The sequence below is a fragment of the Pituophis catenifer genome, unplaced genomic scaffold, assembly GCF_029215685.1.
Source record: "Pituophis catenifer annectens isolate HBS135680 unplaced genomic scaffold, rPitCat1.0.hap2 SCAF_10, whole genome shotgun sequence".
In the NCBI taxonomy this organism is placed as follows: Eukaryota; Metazoa; Chordata; class Lepidosauria; order Squamata; family Colubridae; genus Pituophis; species Pituophis catenifer.
The window spans coordinates 16,950,165-16,970,021 of NW_027256890.1; the positions used below are offsets into that span (position 1 = coordinate 16,950,165).

Here is a 19,857-nt window from a genome sequence, read left to right on the forward strand (position 1 = left end):
TAGGAACAAAACAGAAGAACAAAAGCACACGGAAGAGGTGGCTTGGACCCCGTGAAGATGCTTCCAGTATTGAGCAGGAGGCTGCTCCCCCACATACACCCCTGCTTGCTTGTCCTTGTCTACCATTGCCTTAAAAGTGGAAATTCCAGGTAGCTCTCCTGATTCGAACTGTAGGCTTGGCCTGTCTTCAGTTATGTGTATGAAATGCTTCCCTTGTGCCTCAAGTATAAAACATCAGTAGTGGCTCTGCCACTCCTGGTTGAGTGGTGGTGGTGGACAGAAGGGAATTGATTCTGAAGCTGAATATTGCTTGCATTCTAAAGAACTTATATTCTCTAACCTGGTTCCAGGCAAGCAGCTTTGCTAAATGCTGCATTGGAACTTTTCCCCCCAATCCCCACACCAAGATTTCTTTGTACCATAACAAGCCTTTTCACACAGATGGTATCTTGAGGCTTTGAGGAACTTTAAAGCCCTACGTGGCTCAGGGCCAGGTTATCTTCGAGACCGCCTTCTGCCGCATAGCTCCCAGCGACTGGTAAGATCCCACAGAGTTGGTCTCCTCCGAGTCCCGTCAGCTAAACAATGCCGGCTGGTGGGCCCACAGGGGAGGCCCTTCTCTGTGGCTGCCCCAGCTCTCTGGAACCAGTTACCTCCTGAGGTCTGGACCATCCCCATCCTATTGGCCTTCCGAAAAGTGGTGAAGACCTGGCTTTTCCGGCAGGCCTGGGGCCGTTGATCTCGCTCTTGTGATCTGGCGAGATCCGGCCATGAATGACGTGAATGAGTTTTTAATGTTTTTAATTTTTAAATGTTTTTTTATAATGATTTTTTAAAATGTATTGTAAGCTGCCCTGAGTCTTCGGAGAGGGGCGGCATATAAATTGAATTAATTAAATTACATTAAATTACATTAAATTAAATTAAACTTGCCCTGTTAGAGGGGTCCACTTTTCTTTCTCAGTACAAAACCAAGGAATGAATCAACTGGTTCTACTATGGTAAAAAGCGTTCATATTGGCCAGGAAGCTGCACTGTGTCATTCCTAATCACTCAATATGAATCTAGAAATTTTAATCCAGCATAACTTAATTTATTAATGGTGCAGATTTTTTAATAACACTTTTGGAAAAGGCTCGTTTATGCAGTGAGGGCTGCTGAACCATATATCCTCTCTCTGAAATAGTATAGGGTCTCCTGCTCAAGCAGGGATTGGGTCCTTTCCAATTCTGTTATTCTGCTGCTGCTGCTTGTGACCAGGTTAGGAATATCTGGATGCCAGACAAGATGAATCTTTGGGTGAATCCTGTGTACGATGGGCTTATATTCAGGATGGAAGCTTTACTATACTTCAGTTGGGCAAAGGGAAACCCAAGTAGCATCTGCTGGTTTGATTTCTGGTTGGATTACTTCTTGACAGAGAGAATTGCAGTTTCCTATTTTGTATCTGAAGTGCCAATGAAGCTTGTTTCTGCTTTCCCACAAGCATCACTGCTGGCTCCGCCTCAACTATCAAACCCCATGCTGAGTCTTTGTCCCTCTCGTATATAATAAGCTGCTTTCAAGACAGGCACTGTGGCCTCCAAAAATAACACTCTTCCGCTTGACCAAAGATGCCCCGAGGTAGGGAGACTGGTGAAGCAAAACATGCAGTATAGTTTTTTGTTTTGCTGTGGAGTTAAATTTGTCCTCTAACTGGGAGGGAGTGGGAAGGAAAAGAATTTCCGGAAGAGAGGCAGAAAAAAATACCTGCAACTGTTCAACCTTCCTTTCTAGGTTAGTGAATCTGAAAATAGCTTTGGAAGAATAAAAGGGACATATTATTTGGGACATACAATATCCCAAATAAGCTCCATTTGCTGCCTTCTGTTTGCTGTAGTAGTTAAGGCATCAGGCAAGAAACCAGGAGACCATGAATTCGAGTCTTGTCTTGGGCACAAAAACCTTGAGCCAGTCACTTTCTCTCAGCCCTAGGGAGGAGGTAATGGCAAACTACTTCTAAAAAAACTTGCAAGGACTTGCCCAGGCAGTCTCCAAGAATCAGATATTGAACAAAAGGGTGAGATAGTGGGGAACTTCTTTAAAGTAGATAAGCCCTTTAAAAAATCTGGGGGGAGGCGGGGGGGGGGGGTCCTTATATGCAGCATACCAAATTCCAAAGTTATTCTGACACCTTTCAGCTAATTCTTGGTTTTAGGCGATCCCTTAATAGGATCTCTTTGCCTTATTGTAGCATTTTCTACGTTTAGATACAATTGAAGAAACAATTTGTTTCAAGTTAGGTCATTTTGTATTTTCCTGTGTTTGCTTATTTATGAAGTATCCTACATATTTTAACTCCAAGAGTTCTCAAGTTAGTAAACAAATGCACTATTATTATTATTTATTGAATTTCTATACCGCCCTTCTCCCGAAGGACTCAGGGTGGTGAACAGAATAAGATTTCATATACATATAATAATTTTTTTTTATATAAACAGTAAATAATAAATTGAGTCAACTTAGTGTATCTGCTAAGACCTTGGCATAGAATTTAGATGTTTATGCTAGCCCTGCTTGTTGAAACAGAAAGGTCTTCAGGGCATGTCGGAAAGTGCGAAGATCTGTGATTATTCGTATTCTGAATAATTATGTTAAATAAGCAGAGTTGGACTTGAAGACCTCCAAGGTCCCTTCCAACTCTTGTTATTCTGTTCTATTCTAAATAGCAATGACACTATAAAACAAAATTGTTCCAAGTTAAAAGAACTGAAGCCAATTTTGAGGGGATCCAAGTCACCTTAAGACAGTTTGAAACAAAACCGGTTCAACGTGTTTTTTATTAGGAGCAATAGTGATTTTTATTAAATGTTCAGAATTGGAAAAGGAAATATGAATGAACATTTAGTTTCTTAACGTTGCTTTTTAAAATATATATAAAAACTATGTCTATTGGAAGCAGATCAGAAAATTTTCTCTTGATTAGGAAATGATCACTTGAAGCTTTTAGGCTGGACAGTCTCCTGCTTTGACAGGGAAAGTGGGAATGACTCTATACAAGGGAGTGGGGTTTTTCCCACAAAGATGTAGAGGGCATAAAGTGAGAGAGAGGGAGAAAGTTACATTCAGACTTGGCAAGATTCTTTCACTACAATGGTTCCAATAAAAGTAGCATTAGACCTCTACGGCACCAGTTTCCTGGTCCGGTTGTCTCCTTTATAAGGCTGACAGAGGTCAGAGGCAGGCAGTATTTTTATTTGCATCTTTTCAAGATTAACCAAGAAGCTTTCTATGATAAGAATAAATCCTCTAGCTAGAAGAGTTTCCTTGTCTCTAATATTTCTTTGGACAGCAAAGTACAAATGAAGAAGGCCCGGCAGGCACTCTGCCAGCCTCTGCTTCAGCTTGCATTCCTTTTCTCTATTTAATCCTCCTCTTATATTATAAAAGCCCCCAGCCAGGGAGGGGTGACCTCAATACACCTCCCTGCTCAGGCATGCTGAAGACAGCTCTTGGCTTCTGTGTGGGGAATGCCTGCTGGAGTCTAAGAGGGCTGGCGTACCCAAGTATGCATAGTTGCTGTTTCAAACTAATGTCCTCTAGCAATGTTGGAAAGCATTATTAATCAGTCCCAATTTATATATTTACTCGCAATAACTGGAATTACAGTTTGCTTTTTCAAGTTGAAAAAAAGCTGCTATATAATACAAAATAATATTTCCACCATTCAGAGACTTTGACCTGAGATGGTCTAGCACTCAAAGCTATTCAGCTTCAGAGGATGTCCTTATCAGAGACTTTGTGACAGGCTACCCTTTGATCCTTCCAGCAAGACCTCATTTGGTAATCAGTAGCCAAATTTCCTGAGGCTGCTGCTAACTTGTTTTCTTGGAGAAGGAAACAAGATTTGGCCAAGATCTTGAAGTCATATTCCTAACTTAGTGCTCTTCAGATGTTTTGGATTGCAACAGTTATTATGACAGCAAGCAGGTCCAAAGACCGCAGGACCTAGGTTTAATTGTTGTTACCCAACAATTCTGGTGATTAATGAAGGTTGCAAAATAACTCAGTTTTCAGCTTTCCCACACTCTCAATATTAAGTTCTAAAACAATTTGGATTTATTTGTATCTAAGCTGCAGCATTTACATGACAACTCTCCTCCCACTTTCCACAAGTATATTTTCTGCAAAAAGTATAGGCACTTTATTTTTTTTCATATATGAGAGAAACACTGGTTTGTATATAAATGAGATATTTTGTTTCACTGTACATAATTTGGAACTTGCTCACAATGGACTTTTATTTCTTTTTAATGTCCATTATCCATTGTTTTAATCACTCTAATTTGCTGTTGTCAGTAAGGCTAAAAATCTTGCTGCTTACAAATGCCAGATCGTATGTTAAAAAAGCACTAGCTTCCACTATAGATGGGGGTTATGTTACAGCCTCTGTTATCACAACTAATTTATGATTTCTGCCTTCAATTCTTCAACACTCTAGCTCTTTCCAAAATGATTGCCAAGTTTGCCCTTTGTGGAGAGGGAATTTCCTTCTGGAAATTTAAAGAGAGGACTCTGCCTGTCCTTGCATAAACCACACATTTATACCGCTTACTTGCAAAAAGAACTAATGAGTGATTTTTATTTTTATTTTTTTATGACAGGATCCTGCTCATTAGCCTGTAAACTGTAAATCCAGGTCTCTGGATTTGTGTTATAACTAAAGCAGCTTGGCAACAAGGCACCATCCTAGAACAGCAGAGTGAGTGCTCTGTGAAAAAAAGCAGCTTCTAGGAAAGGGGAGCTGTTGCTGGCAGCTGCATGCAGCATACAGCCATTGCCTGAGCGTCAGTTTCACCCGCCCTGCTTATTCCACAGGAGGAGGAAGGTGTCAGTTTCACAGAGAGGACTGGAGGACTGAATGGCCCTCCTGCGGCTGCTCATTTCCAAAGGGCCCATTGCAGCAAGGGGGGGGGAGAGGGAGGCCTCCAAGGAAAAGCCAAAAGCCGCGCCTTGCAGTAGCTAGCAGCCCTCCTACACGCACAGCTGCTGGCCAGCTTTTCCAGATGTCCTCTCCAAACAGCAGCAACATTTTATTTTTCAGAAAGGACTCCGATTAAAATTTATCCATTCTCTCTGCTTCTGTCCTCTGCAAGGAAGACTTTGGCATATGCAGAAGAGCTGCTTCAGTTATCTTGACTCGCAGGAAGAAGAGTTGGAGGCATCTGATCACCAAGACCCCCTTCCTACCAACCCCAGTCCTAGCCTGCATTTCAGATTCAAGGCTAATCAGAGGGGGGATTTGGGACACGGACTTCTTTCCCTCCTTCTTGCATTTCTCCCACTGCACTCAAGAATAGACTCACCCCCTTTTTTATGGGGCACACAAAGACACTACAATGCTTTCTATGTCCAAGAACTCTTTTAAAATTAAACACCCTCTTCCAGATACAGGGGTAAGTAGTCAATCTGCCTGTTGTTTTGATGTGCGAATGAAGGTTGAGTAACTTTTTTTGCCAGCTATTTGGGGAAACTGGGGGAGGAGGGGGAATATGGCTATGAATATACCTTCCGGTTTTCTACTGTAATATTCTCAAATGCAACAGAGGATTAAATTATTCTGTAAGATCCTTCTAGTATGAAGAGGGTGATGTGTGAGGTCCGCTGCAAGGGTCTAACTAATTACGCAATGGGTAAATTATACAGTTATTACACCTGGTGGTGGTGGTATGCATATGGGGAAGTTAATTCTACATTTTGTGCAAATGTAAGAATGTTTCAAAGTGGCACCTGTGTTATCCAGGAGTTCTTCAAAAATAATGTGCATTGAAATCATTGGGATGCAAACTGGGTTAACTGTATCCCTGCCACCAGGAAAAACTTGGATTTTTAAACTCCCTTTTTAAACCACACTACTATCAAAGACAAGGCAGCCACTAACATCAATGTGTTCTCTTGCACAGCAGAATGGATGGACAGCACCACTTGTAAATAAATATCTCTTAGTAAGAAGGGATGGAAAAACAATAAAGTTAGGTGTAATGACTATTATCCATGGCATTATGTTGGGAAATAATTTCAGTGCAGCCAACTGTTTGTTTTTGTCTTCTTTTAGAAGATTTAGAATACTGCTGCAATTTCAAAGCACATTTCTACAATTATTTTGTGTAAAGATCTGCAGGAATTCCGCGTCCAAACCCTTAAGTTGATTCAAAGCACTGGTCTCCCTTTTTGTTTAAAGCAGTAATAATTTTAGAAATGGGTGTTTGTTTCTGTACGTTATGTACTTGGCCATGGATCGTTTCAGCAGGGCAACTTTCCCGTTAATGATTCACAAACATTTGGAATGTTTTTTAAAAAATCCTGCCGCCTGGCTTTAATGCTTCTTTGGCTTTTGAGCTGGTAGCTAGGAAACCCAGCCTCTTGGCCCGAGTGCTTCATTCCAGGGTTCCTGCTATGACCAGGCGGCTGATCTCAGGCGATTTCTTTAGAACAGCCAGGGAGGCCAAATAAAACAGGTTAAAGACTGTGACTCTAAAGTGCTTGTTTCAATATGCTTGACATTTTGTCTAATTAATAGTTTATGTATATTTTTCTGCTTCAATTGTCTTTGCTTTTCCAAGAAAGGTCTGTTTTTTCTTACTATTACATACATTCTCTTTCTCTTTCCCTTCGGACATTCTTTGCATAATCAAGCAATGTTTTCCAAACTGAGGCAGAAGTATGCATGACGGAAGTCAGCCAGTCCAAGTGCTGTAACAATCACTGGAGCTGAAGATACAGGAATACATAATCAATCTAAAGTTTATGACTAAAGAACATTTGTAGCTCAGGCTTGACATGAGGGGTCCATGGTGCTCTCTGAGTTTGCTTGTTATTTTAGATTGACAACCCTCAATCTAAAGTTTAGAATGTAAAAGAAATGGTAGGACAGACACGTGCTTGATTTTACTAGACTGTCAGAGAAGTAAGGGAGAAAATCATTTTGCAAGGTGATTTACTGATCTCTTAAACTATACTTGGCCTTGAAACTTTGGTGTAGTCTAGTGGATAGAGTACAGTCTTGTAAACTGCCAATATCTTGTGCAACTCCCCCCCCCTAAAATTATGAAAATAATATGCAAAATAATCCCTTGTCTCTTTTTTCACTAGTACTGACAAGACAACAAGTGTTGTCTGTTTTATCTCCGCTTGGGTATTACTTTAAGAATATCCAAATATGTCTTACTCGTTCAGATTAAAGATCTTTGCTTTTAGGAAACACAATTTGTGCTGCACTGGCGACCATCTTCATTTCTTTCTCTGCAGCCCAGGAGTCCAAAGTCCCCCCACATGAGCAGAAAGAGGAACGGAAATCGTCATACTCTCCAGTGCATTGCAGGTAGTGGGGAAAATGGGCCAATATGGGCATGCATGCACATGGATGTCAGTCTTGGGCTACATTTCTGAAGCATGCTGAAATTGCATGGAGAGGAAAAAGCAGAGCTAGACATGCTATTAAAAATGGAGTCAAACCTTTTATTGCAAGGAGGATATGAAGGGTTATTACTGTACAATGGTTCACTTGAAGTCACTGCTACATTTCTCATATATAAAATACATGATCCTTCATTACATACTTAATGTATGTAACTCATTAAATACTTCACATACTATATCCCATTAAGTGGCACTTAAAAATGAAAGACAAAATCCTTGTGGTCGTCCTTCAACTGTTACTGTTTATTTCAGGTGAATATATCCAAGAAGCAGCAGGTCATGTTAAAAAAAGTTCTTCCCGAGATGGAGAAGGCCATATTCCTGGCACACTTTACTGTACTAATTTAAGAGTGGCCTTCTTACCAGATTCCTCTCCAAACAATGAGGTGGGTTTGATGATTGATTCATGGCCACTAATACCAATTCAGGCTACGCCTAAAAGCAGAGAGCAGCAAGTGAGCAACAAGAATGGAAAGGTAGGAGGAAAAGATGGTTCGGAAGTTGTGCAGGCACGGGACTCAGAAGTGCAACACAGAACGCAAGAATTCTTGGGTCCTGCTCAGTCTCAGAATTTTAAGCCTGCCTTCACAGAAGAAATATTTTCTGTTGTATTTCTGCTTTGGGTTTGAGATACCTATCCATTCTAGATTCAGTCTATAGAACCAGTTGAAATCCAGTGAGAACAGAAATATGAAAAGCCAATTAAAAGTTCTTTCTTTTCCTTCTAGAATGACTCTTGCTGTCTGTTTATGTGCAGTGACTATGAAGTGGCCCTACCATGTATTGGAAAACTGGTGGCTGGTAGGTTTAGAGGAAAAATACATATTTAATCTTAGGGTTTATAATAGCCAACTATTTTGTTCTTAGATAATTTTGCTCAAGATGCAAGAAATCAATCAATGTTTCTTTTCCATTTCACAGAGATGTATTCATGGAAATATTATTCAGCTTGAAATACCTCTTCAAATCTGTAATGTTTTCCATGGAGTATTTTTTTTTTTTTTTGTTCTGAAGAACAGAGACAGAATCAGAGTGTAACAGTTGGGAAGGACTTCATCCAGTTTTAGACTTGTAAACTGCCCAAGGCAGGAAACTGTTGTCTTATTGCTCTGTGAATTGACACTGCTATTGGTTATTCTAATAATCAATCTTTCCCTCACAACAGCCTTCCTCCTCCTAATAACATGATTTCTGTTCTCACCCCAGTGAATAGTTTCACAAAAGCCAAGGTGCTGACGAGCACATCTACACTGAAGTTCATTCCTGAGGAACTGATCATCTATTGCCGAGATTTCCGGGTGCTAAGGTTCCAGTTCCACGAAAATGGTTTAGAACCTCAGGCCTTCCGGGTAAGTTATGGAGGTGAATTCAGCAGAAAGACAGCTAGTAAATAGTGAGTCTAAACACAGTCCTTCTGCCAAAAAATATTCTCACTCTGCATTCAGAAATCAAATATTTGTATGGCCCTAACCCTAACCCTTTTCTGCAATTAAGAGAATATGAAATTCTTTCCCCCTTCCTAATTCTGGCACTGGAAAATGCAAGATGGCACACACGAATTCTTCTCATCGTGGTAAATAATATTTTAGATATGAGAATCATTGTCCTCATTCATTGGCATACTTTATTAACTTCTCCTTAAAGGCAGAGAAGCCTTCTCTTTTTAAAAAACAGATTACTTTTTCTACCCTTGGCCTGGATGCCACAGATGAGTGGCACAATAGAAATTTCTAGTCCCGCCTAGGAAGCCAGCTAGATGACCTTGCTCTTCCATAACTTTACTTTCCAGGTGACAATGGCCATTGCACAGGCTCAGGAAAACAGTGGCAGGGATACCTGCTATGAATACTTAACTCTGAAGAATTTGGGTAAGTAGACATAGAACCCTAGAATCTTAAGGTTGGAAAGAGACCTTTCCAAAGAGACCTTCAAGTCTCTACACGATCTCAGAAAAACTGTTATCCAATCTTTTATTTAAAACCTCCAGCGATGGAGCACTTGCAACATCAAAGAAACAGGGAGATTTTATTGAAATACACATCTCAACACATTGACCTCTGTGTTGTAGAGAACAGTTGCTTGGCCAGACAGGACATACAGCTGCAGGAAGAATTCTCAGTAGTGCTGTTTGAGACTCTCTGTGACTGGGAGAAGGAGCTGAAGCGGCTCGGTGCAGCTGACTGGCGAGTCAGCCCAGTCAATGAGCGCTTTGATATGTCTACCAGGTAAAGACCATTTTTAGGAGAATGGGAGGCACTTGCCCACCAATAGCAAATGTTGCATTGAGGGCAGATGTGCTGATGGAGAAGTAACAATGGAAAGATGTGAAGCCAGGATGAATGGGAGAGAGAAGTTGAAACCGAGTCCTTCTGTCGCTTAAGGCTTAAGCCAAGGAGCCTACATCTGGAAGCTCTTGCAGCAATGGTGAAAAGCTAGTTAGTGTTTGTGCTGTGTAGCCAGTTAATATATTTATTTGTCTCCTTTTTTAGTAGAATCTTCTTAAACCCCAGGTATTTTAAAAGCACGCAGTCATGTTTTAATAAATTAATATTTGAAGCTATCTTGCTGCACCAAGAATCAGGCATGGAATTAACTACGTAAAGGTGTAGCAGTAAATATTAGATTGTCCTTTCTGAACACATACATTAAAAATCTATATTTGGCAAGCAGGTTCCTTCCAGATGTGTTAGACTAAGTCCTACCCTGCCCATACTAGCTGGGGATGGTGAAGTATAACTAAAAGGTACCAGATTGCAGAGAAGTACTTTGTAAAGTTTGGTTTCAAATGTATTTGTTTCCTTTTAACAGCCTTCCCAAATACTTGTGGGTCCCCAGTCGATTTCTGGACAATGAGCTGAAAAGAGCCTTTGTGCATTTCAATGAAAGACGAATACCAGTTGAGTATAAAACTGTGATTAGAGTGTGCTGTGCCACACACAAGAACAAGAAGGCAAATGAAAGAGGGAGCCTTTCTGTTAAGCTGCAAATAGAGGACCAGTGGGAGGGGACATTTATTCCATACAAAGGCTGAATATAGCATGATTCCAAGTTCCCACAACCTGAAAGACTAGGTTAAAATGGAGCCAGGTATGTCTACCAGTGATTCAGTATAATGAGGAAACTCACTTACTACTGTATATTAGTATATTGTGTGAATTATGCTAAAATTAAACCACAATAGGATTTATTTCTAAGAGCATAGTACATTCTATGAAAATTAAGAGTTGTGCTTTCTAAACCTGCATTTAGCATCATATGCAAACCCAGTCTGTGAGCATGAAAGAGGAAATGTTTGCACATTGGAATACCTGCCTAAAAAATGTAAAACCATTTAGAAGAAAAAGAGGAAAGTCTGAATGTGAAGATCAGAAAAATCTTGCTCAGAACTCAAGTTTTTCCCCTCTGTTATTATGACCAGAGGTTGTGCTGGCATCACCCGAGAGGCAGTGATCTTCTTAGAGCAGCTAACTTCCACACTAACTCAGATCCAGAGAAGGAAGATATAAGGTATATGCCAACGAGAGAAACTCATAGCTAACAGTAAGACATGGAATTTTCTGCTCTTGAGAAACCAATTGGTTGAAAGACAGGGATGACTGGAAGGGGTGTGATGAATGATGCCAAAGGGTGGATTACCACTGTGGGACAGCTTGAGGGGAGGGGGAAAAGGGGGTCAGGACATCAGCAAAAACATGGAGAAATTATTACTTCTATACTCAAAAAATTCTCTCCTGGTCCTAATGTATGTATCACTTGGTTAATCTTGGGTAGGTCTTCTCCAGGGGCGGGGGAAACCCCAAGGCTTGCAATTCAATATGGAATTGAATTCCATTCCATCTTTTACATGGGAACCATACGTGAACTGCAGACACAAAGGATCCAGAATGATATAATCTCAGCAACTTTATAGAGTTGCGTTTTCACACAGCCAAAGCTCAAAAAGCTGTTAAATTTTGGCAGTGCCCAAATTGTGCAGTACCTTAGACTACTTTTTTTTAAAAAAGTCTCATTTCCTGGAGTATTACTTCCACCCTTCCTATTTCTCTCTGAAGGGCAATAGAAACACTATTGTTTGCTGGACATTCTCAGTGTGTAATTGTAGAAGCAACTGCTGATCTTCCCAGCCTTCCCGAGATCCATCAGTCTTACTCCAAACTGTGGAACCTGAGCCTTTGCCTGACTGGTAAGCAGAATTAGAAGACAACTCTCCTTCTAAGAAGTGTGCCACACGCACGTTTTAGCACTAGCAAGGACAGACCAAGAGATCTCTCAACCTAATCATTAATTATGTCAGAATGCCTGTTTAAGTGAATGAAAGATACGAGATGACAAGTACTCTACTAACATCAGATCATTAAGCAATTTTGTCAGCAAGAAAATGGCATAAACAACCAGATAGGTTTGAACATCAAAAACAGGTTTAATGCTAGAGACAAAACTCCCATATTCGGCTACATTAATTTAAACATAAACACACTTAAATGAAGTCAGAAATTCAATTCAACCACTAAGAAATCCAGAAATACCTATGTGGATAAAAGGCAATATATTGAGTTAAAGATCAGGAACTCATTGGTTCAAATACAACGCATGGCCTTAAGAAAGCTATTCTTAGTTTCAATTCTCACCTAATTTGTGAGAATTTCCTACAAAATGTCAGTAAAATCACTCCAAGCATGTTGACATATTTTAAAATCTATGTGAAATACTTTTAAACTTAGAAAAATAATACATGCCATAGGGCCTGAGGAATCTCCCATAACATCCACCCAGTTGATTTGATCCTACAGGGTTGAAGTGCTCCAGGTTTCTTCAAATAAAGAACGCTGTATCTCAGGAGGAACTTAGAAGGGCATCTTCTCTACAGCAGTGTCCGCCCTCCAGAATGTAGTCGCCCCCGAGAACTGGAGGGCCCCTTTCTGCTGTCAAGAAGAGCCATGAAAATTTGGCTCTTCACTTCATTGCAATTGCCCTCTTTTATCTATTTTTTAATTTATTGATTTTATTTTTAGATTTATGATACAGCTGATTCATTGGGTTTGGAAGCCTAGGATTCTATTCCTAGGCTTTTAATGCGCCTTCTATTATAAAAAGGTGTAAAATATCCCCACTTTTCACAAAACGCTGGTGTCAAATTTAACTTCAGTGATACTTCTTGCTTCTCCCAGATACATCTGTTGTACCTGATGAGAAATGGCTCTCAAGTCTGGAAAATACACGGTGGCTAGATCATGTACGGTAAGAGGTCTCAGACTTCTATGACAGCTGCCTGAACTGGAGCTAGTTATCCCGTGATTAATTCTTTCAATCACTGATTGATTAAGAAATAAATTAATTCAAGACATTAATTCAAGTAAGTATTATATTTTCAAATGCAAAGCCTATATATACACGGAAATTATGGTGGGAAAGCTCTGGTTTTGTTTCTTGCTCTCTTTCAATGAAATAAGACCTGTCTCTTGAAAATGTAGAAGATTGTTTACAAAATGACTTCTAGCTTCCTTATGATTTGAGAACTAATTCTTGCAAGATGAATCCTAATTAATTCATCTTGTGTTTTAAAGGCTGATTTTAGTTGAAAAGTAATTTTAGATTGGCCGAAGATCTGCTATGAAGAGAATTGCAGGGAAGAACCTAATGTTTGATTCACAATGCTGCCGTTTTTACATCATTTTTAAAAGAACAATGTTAGCATGCAGATATGAATACCTTTCAAATGATTGATATTAAATATGACGTTATTCAGTATATAAAAGAAACTGCTACACAAAGCATTCTTCAGAAAGACAGAAGGACAATTAGAAAAATAGGAAAGGCTATGTGAGACTTGTACTTTTTGCTTTCAACATTGTTTAGATTATGCTTGAAGAAAGCCAATGAAGTGACTTTTCTGCTAACAGAGAGGAGTCGATCAATTGTACTGCAAGGTAAAGTAAATTCCTTGGTCCTTAATTCCATTTTCAAATAATTGCTTGAAAGTTATTTGCAAACTGTAATATATGGGTGCACACAATAAACCATAATTTCACAAATCATGCTACAATTTTATTGAAGATAACCAAGCAAGAAAGTCATGCTGTTTCAGATTTTCATTAGTGGTGTTTGTATCAAGCATGTGTCAATATGGGAGCTAGACAGAAGTCTCCAAGGACCAGAGTCATTCTTTGTCTTCTATAAAAGCTGCAATAGACTTTCCTGATTTGTTATGCAACATCTATTCATAAGCACAACATAACTTGAGGGGGGGGTGTTTCTTTTCCCAGTGCGCTGTTGCAATATAGGTAAACAGAACTGCCTACGTTTGAGAAAACACACTTCCCATCCCCGTTTGATTCTTCTTACAAATAGGATGAGATAGCTAGATGACTAGAGTCAAAGTGAATCTACAACAAAAAATATTCAAATAAGCTGACCAAAACCAACCCCCATCCAGGCCTATAGTAAAGTTAAAAACAAGAACAAAACAGGTCACTAGCTACAAAGCCCAGTGCAAGGAGATTAAAACCAAGGAGATAAGGCTTTAATGGGAAATCCTATTGACAGGAAACTAACCCTTTCCCATGATCATGATATTGATTTGGGAACAGTGCCAAAATCTCACATGGAAGTACCTTCAATCAGATTTCACTATATTATTTGTTTATCCATAAGCTTTTAAACAGGATCTATGGTACGTTTCCTATTACATCTTTGTGATTATAATTTTTGTCTTCCTTGCTATTTCTAGTAAGTAAAATCAATTTCTTTGCAATTAATAATTATGCAAAACTACCATGGCTCACAAACTCTTTTTATCTGTTCCATTTCCTCCCAGAATCAGATGACAGAGATTTGAATTGTTTGCTGGCTTCCCTAGTGCAAGTTCTTTCAGATCCCTATATGAGGACTATACATGGATTCCAGAGTCTGATCCAGAAAGAATGGGTAGCAGCTGGCCACCCTTTCCTGCAGCGTCTCAATGTACTTCAGAAAAATGACCAGGATGAGGTCAGTTTGTTTTATGAGCTAGGATGAAATTGTGCCTTTAGCTATTTGAAATAAAATGTTTATATGTAAAATAAAATGAGAGTTGTTTTGGTGTACTGGTTGAAGTGCTGGCCTAAAAACCAGGAAACTGAGTTCTAGGCCTCTCTTAGGCACGAAAGCCAGCTGAGTGACTTTAGGCAGTTACTCACTCAGTCCTACCCACCTCACAGGACTGGTGATGTAGGAAAAATAGGAGGCAGGAATATCAGGTATGTATTCAGCCTTCAGTGGACCAATCAATTAATAAAACAGGATAAAAATCTAATGAAAATAAATGAAATGGATTTGCAAGGAACCCAAAGAATGGAAGAAGGGATAGCCTGAATCACTTTCTGCCTTTAAAAAAACATGGTGTTAACATCCACTATTAAGCATTCATTTTACTTTAATTCATCCTCTTTTCAGAAAAGAAGTTAAATGCAAAAAAGAGATAAGGATTGGGGGGGGGATCACTTCACTGTTTAATCTGTTGTAATTCTTTTTTTTTTTTTGTAGTCACCAATATTTTTCCTGTTCCTGGATTCCATATGGCAACTGCTGCAGCAGTTCCCACAATCTTTTGAGTTTACAGAGGCCTACTTGATGGCCATATATGATAGCTGCTTCATTCCATTTTCTAGCACTTTCCTATTCAACTGCCAGTGGGAACGAAATCGAAAGAATCAGGTGAGCCAAGACTGGCAGTTGTGAAAAATAATGGAATTAAGATTATTGTCCTAATTCCTTGAATATTAAAATCTATGAAAACAGGGGAGAGAAACATATATTGGAAATGATTAGTTTATCTTTCTTTGTATCCAGAATCATTTTCTCAATCAAATTTACACTCCTATCAATGGCTGGCAAGAAAATCTCTGCTTAGAAATCCTGCAAAAAGGAGGCTATCCTGTCAAAAATGTAGGGCACACAAATTTGTCTACAGTTTGGAACTGGCTACTCAGATCCAACCCCTGGCAGATAGCACAGTTCAGGAACCCCTGGTACAATGACAACAACTTCAGCAATGGAGGCACTTTTAACAAAAAAATCCTACTCACAAATGATGACAAGGTGCGTATTAATAAACATAAGGTGTTATTTTTTAACATTTGGCTTGCTAGATTCAAAGCCAACTTTCTTTTCTACATTCTTTTTCCTCTAGATGGAAAATATTTCAGAAAAATGGACCTTGTACATTTTTTCAAAAGGCTCCCTCAGTTTGCAAACCCACATTTTTCCTTGGAAAAATGGGACCCTCTCCAAAAAGTGTTTTCATCGTGTTCAGGCACTGGAGACTTCTAGAGAACAAGAAAAGTCTTGGAAGGCCAAATCCAATGGCAGCTTCATTTATCATAATGATTTGCTGCTTCTCCCATCATATATAGGGACTTCAATACGTTTATGGAAAAGGTGTTATCTTCGGGGAAATCCAGAAGTTCAGGTACAAAAAAAACCCAATAGAAAAAAGCCTCAGCTGAAATAAATTGCCAAATATAGCTTTTGAACTGTATATATATATATATTGATGGAGTCTGTAAAAGCCTGTTCAGCATCTCATCTTTACTGCCTTGGTTTCAAACATTGCACAGTAATGAAAATTATTTTTCAAGTGGGCAGTGCTATTAATCTGCATTGTTCCTAAATTTTAGCCCATTCACTTGTATGCCAAAAGAAAATAAAATCTAAACATGCACAAAGGCCTCAAACACCTTGCATAATGTTAAAAAATGACAGGCGTGTGCTGCAGGAATCATTTGTGTTCTCTTCTTGCACTTGCACACTATGTCTTGGTGCCACCCAGAATCTGTTCCAGACACATATGTTCTCCTCCTATCCTCTGGCTCAGCAGATGAACCAATTTATTTCTGGTTCAGCCTTGATGTATATGAAAATTATTTATTAAAGGTTATACACTGCCTACTCTTCTGATTCTGGTGAACTGGAGATACGGTAAAAGTGTCCATTCCATTTGAAACAGTGAAGCTCCAAAGAGTTTGTGGGCAAACCATTGCTCTTGCTTCATACTGCATCCTGGCAAGATTTTTCTTCAGCAGTTCCCCCACAGAAACTGCTCTATGGGTAACAATTCCCCCAACTCCAAAAAATGTTGGTGGGAGAGGAAATACTATCATCTTTTTTTTTCTTTTTTTTTTTTGTATTTGGTTGGGATAAGGGGATTTTTGAAGAAGTCAAGAACAGGCCTAGCAGCATCCTCAATTGTAGAAAATATTTTAAAGTAGATTTTCTCTCTTATGAAATTTCAAATTGCAGAAATTTGGATGCAGTATTGGATTAAAAGCATATTTCTAGAAATCCTTCTTGTTACATCCTCTTGGTGAAGAATTTGTGTCCTGTATTGTTGAACACACACATGGAGTATAAGTGCAAAAGATGATTTAAAATGGCATATATAGTAGTAGCAGCAACTATTTTGTAACTTGAGTTTTTAAATCAATGTATGTCACCCTTCAGGTTGGCCTCTTTGCTTCCAACATTGTTAAACTCACTGAAGAGCTGGATCTTCTTCAAAAGCGGCTAACCTATTTGCAAGCAAGAGGAAGCTGTAGCATAACTCTGGAAAATGCGTAAGAAGGCCACAACAGTTCATTAAAAATACACAGGGCTTCCTGAACGTTATATATTGCTTCTCCTTCATATGAAAACAACCACAACAAGCTAGGTTTTAGAAACTTCTTAAATGAGGCATTGTACTTTCTATATTCCATGAATAGTTTTCTAAAATGAACATCCTTCCAAATGAACTAATGTTCTTATGCTACAAAGACAATGGCATGCTATATATTTACAGCCCTGGAATACAGAAAAAGATTAATAGGAACTTTTCTTCTTATTGCCTGCGGTAATAAAGGTAACCTGTAAATGTATTAATTGTTAAGTAGAATCAAAAGCTGACCATACATTCAGTAGACAGAAATCATCAACCCTGGAGCCACAGACTCAACATGCATGATACACTGGTGCACAAAAACGTAATCCTTTTAGCTTCCCTCTTCATATATCAAGTTTACTGTTTATTCACTCAATGTGTTCTATCCGCTCTATGTGTGTGTATATATGTATTGTATATGCAAGTTTGTGTGTGTGTAATCTTCCATATCTCTATAGAGACAAACGTTTGCCATAACTTCAATTTTATATTATTTCATAAGCTTTGGTTCAGAATCCTTAACAGCAAACAGTAAATTGCCAATTTTAAGCTAATAGCTTTTTAAATAAAATAAAAATTTTTGTAAACATCATACACCAAACTGTTGTTAAGGATATTTGTGCATTTGATGAAACGGGGGTTGTTTTTCTCCCTTTGTCACAATGTTACAAGGTGTTGTGGCCCACCAGCGGCCTGCGCGGATCGTGGCTGATCCCGATGAAGAGGAGACTGGTGTAGCGTCTCGCCAGCAGCCTGCACAGCCAGCGCTCACGTCAGACAGCGAGGAGGCTGAAGAGGATGTGGTGACAGTGGCAGAGACTCAGCCAGGGCCTTCAGAACCTCCAGAGATTTTTTCAAGTGGAGAAAGCGAAGTGGAGGAGCCTCTCCTCAATGCTCAAGCATGCAGGGCTGCTAAAAGGCAGGAGCGGCTACTCAAGAGGAGGTCTACTTGAGAGTAGGGATTGAGGATAATTGGCCACTCCCTTAGCCTATTTAAGTCACACGCAGCTAGTGCTTTTTTGCTGGAAAACAACTCGTATTTATAATCAGAGTATTTTGGTTTATCATATCTTGCTTTCTGGGCCGGTCTTGTTTATTCTTGCTACTTAATAAATTTGATAAGGACCGTTGGTGTGTATCAATATCCTCGGAAATCCAGAGCTGGGACAGAGCACAAGGACGAATTGGCTTCCCATAACCACAACAGACCTTTATGCAAATTTTCAAACTGCAATCCAGAGTATATAGGAGACACACCATTATTTCATACTCACTTCATTTGTTTGCATGTGTGCTATATACCAGCGGTCACCAGCAGGTGGTCCATGGACCACTGGTGGTCTGCAAGAAAATTTTGGTGGTCTGCAGAAAAATTATTTGCATTTTTTATATTGCACTAAATCAGGGGTCCTCAAACTATGGCCCCTGGGCCGGATACGTGCAATGAACATTTGTGTTGCTGCAGAGAGTCTCCCCCTTCGGGGTCTTTGGAGGGGGGGGCAGAAATTCCAACTTGGAGTCTGCTTCAGCCTCCTGATGTGGGACTCTGGGCGAAGGCTGGAGGGAAGCACTGCTGGTGGCGAAGAGCCGGAGGGCGTCATTCCAGTGGGACTGCATCATGGCCTGCAACTGGCTGACCATTTCAACCCACTGAGCCTCCAGATGCCAGTACCTGGCCTTGCACTCCCACAGGTTTTCCCTCTTCTTTGAAAGCCTATGCTCATAGTCCTCAGTGAGGTGTTTCTACTGAGCTCCTTCTTGGTCAGATCCAATTTGAACTGAGCTGTTTTGCCAACTCTTTCTTGTGGCTGCTTAGCTCCAACAACTGCTTCCTGTTGGGGCCCTAGGGAGCCCAGGCGGGGAGGCGGGGAGGGGCTGGGAGGAGAGGGGCGAGTTGAGGCCAGCAAGGTACCGCTCGACGCGAGTGACATCAAGTTGGCCATGACCACCCAGTCACATGACCACCTAGCCACACCCACACAGCGGGTCATTAGGCAGATCATATTAGTGGTCCGCGGGATTTAAAATTATGAATTGAGTGGTCCCTGAGGTCCGAAAGGTTGGTGACCCCTGCTATATGCTATTTACTTTGCCTTTCTTCTCAGCTAGACCAAAAATAAAAGAAAGAGCAAAGCTTGTTTCACCCACCTTGGGCTAAATCACGATTTGCTGCCTGAAGTTGCCCTTCTTAACCAGCTTTTGAAGCAACTGCACAGTCTTCATCCCCTCTGCCAGTGGCTTTTCCTTGGCCAGACGTATTGTACAAACACATTGAGCTGGAAAAAAAAAGTAAAGGGTTACTATCTATATAAAGGCCTGCCATAGGAGTATTTGGGGTCTAAATAAAACTCTCTGCCGATTTAGCACGAAGCAGATAGGCCACCTGCCCCTCCTAGACATGTTTGCCTGAAGATTCCGATTTAAATCTCTACCCCGTTCCCTGAGAGGGGTCCAGACCTTCCTTCCCTTTGCTCAGCCAGGCCATTCTCTCAGCCACACTCTGCCTATGCTCAGAAGCATCTCCTACTCTATCCAACCTTCAATGTGCGGGGAAACAATTACTCTGCACTTTCTTCCCTGCCTGACAATCCCGAGGAGGCCGAGACGACGGCGGTAAGACCACAGGACCCATCATTCCCAGTCCCTGGCTTATTCCTACCCTTGCTGGGCCTCGAGCACCTCGCGAGCCCAAAGAAGAGACAGAGGCGCCAATGGCTGCCATTCTA

The 19,857-nt window shown here is 40.2% G+C and overlaps 1 protein-coding gene across 1 annotated transcript; it reads left to right on the forward strand.

Moving 5' to 3' along the window:
* The first annotated feature begins 5,071 nt into the window (after positions 1-5,071).
* On the forward strand, positions 5,072-18,213 carry MTMR11 (myotubularin related protein 11). Its single transcript, XM_070951558.1, has 17 exons — positions 5,072-5,435; positions 7,288-7,360; positions 7,711-7,844; positions 8,187-8,259; positions 8,665-8,807; positions 9,248-9,326; positions 9,527-9,683; positions 10,267-10,354; positions 10,877-10,965; positions 11,511-11,641; positions 12,627-12,696; positions 13,315-13,385; positions 14,273-14,445; positions 14,980-15,150; positions 15,286-15,534; positions 15,626-15,904; positions 16,936-18,213. Exons 1-17 carry the CDS (start codon positions 5,379-5,381, stop codon positions 17,050-17,052), a joined length of 2,154 nt encoding a protein of 717 aa, XP_070807659.1. The 5' UTR covers positions 5,072-5,378; the 3' UTR covers positions 17,053-18,213.
* The last annotated feature ends 1,644 nt before the right edge of the window (positions 18,214-19,857 follow it).

Coding starts and splice junctions, on each gene's coding strand:
- MTMR11 (XM_070951558.1), top strand. CDS start 5,379: ATGCTTTCTATGTCCAAGAACTCTTTTAAAATTAAACACCCTCTTCCA. Junction 10,966..11,510: donor CCAGAGAAGGAAGATATAAG/GTATATGCCAAC, acceptor TTCTCTCTGAAG/GGCAATAGAAACACTATTGT. Junction 15,151..15,285: donor AACGAAATCGAAAGAATCAG/GTGAGCCAAGAC, acceptor CTTTGTATCCAG/AATCATTTTCTCAATCAAAT.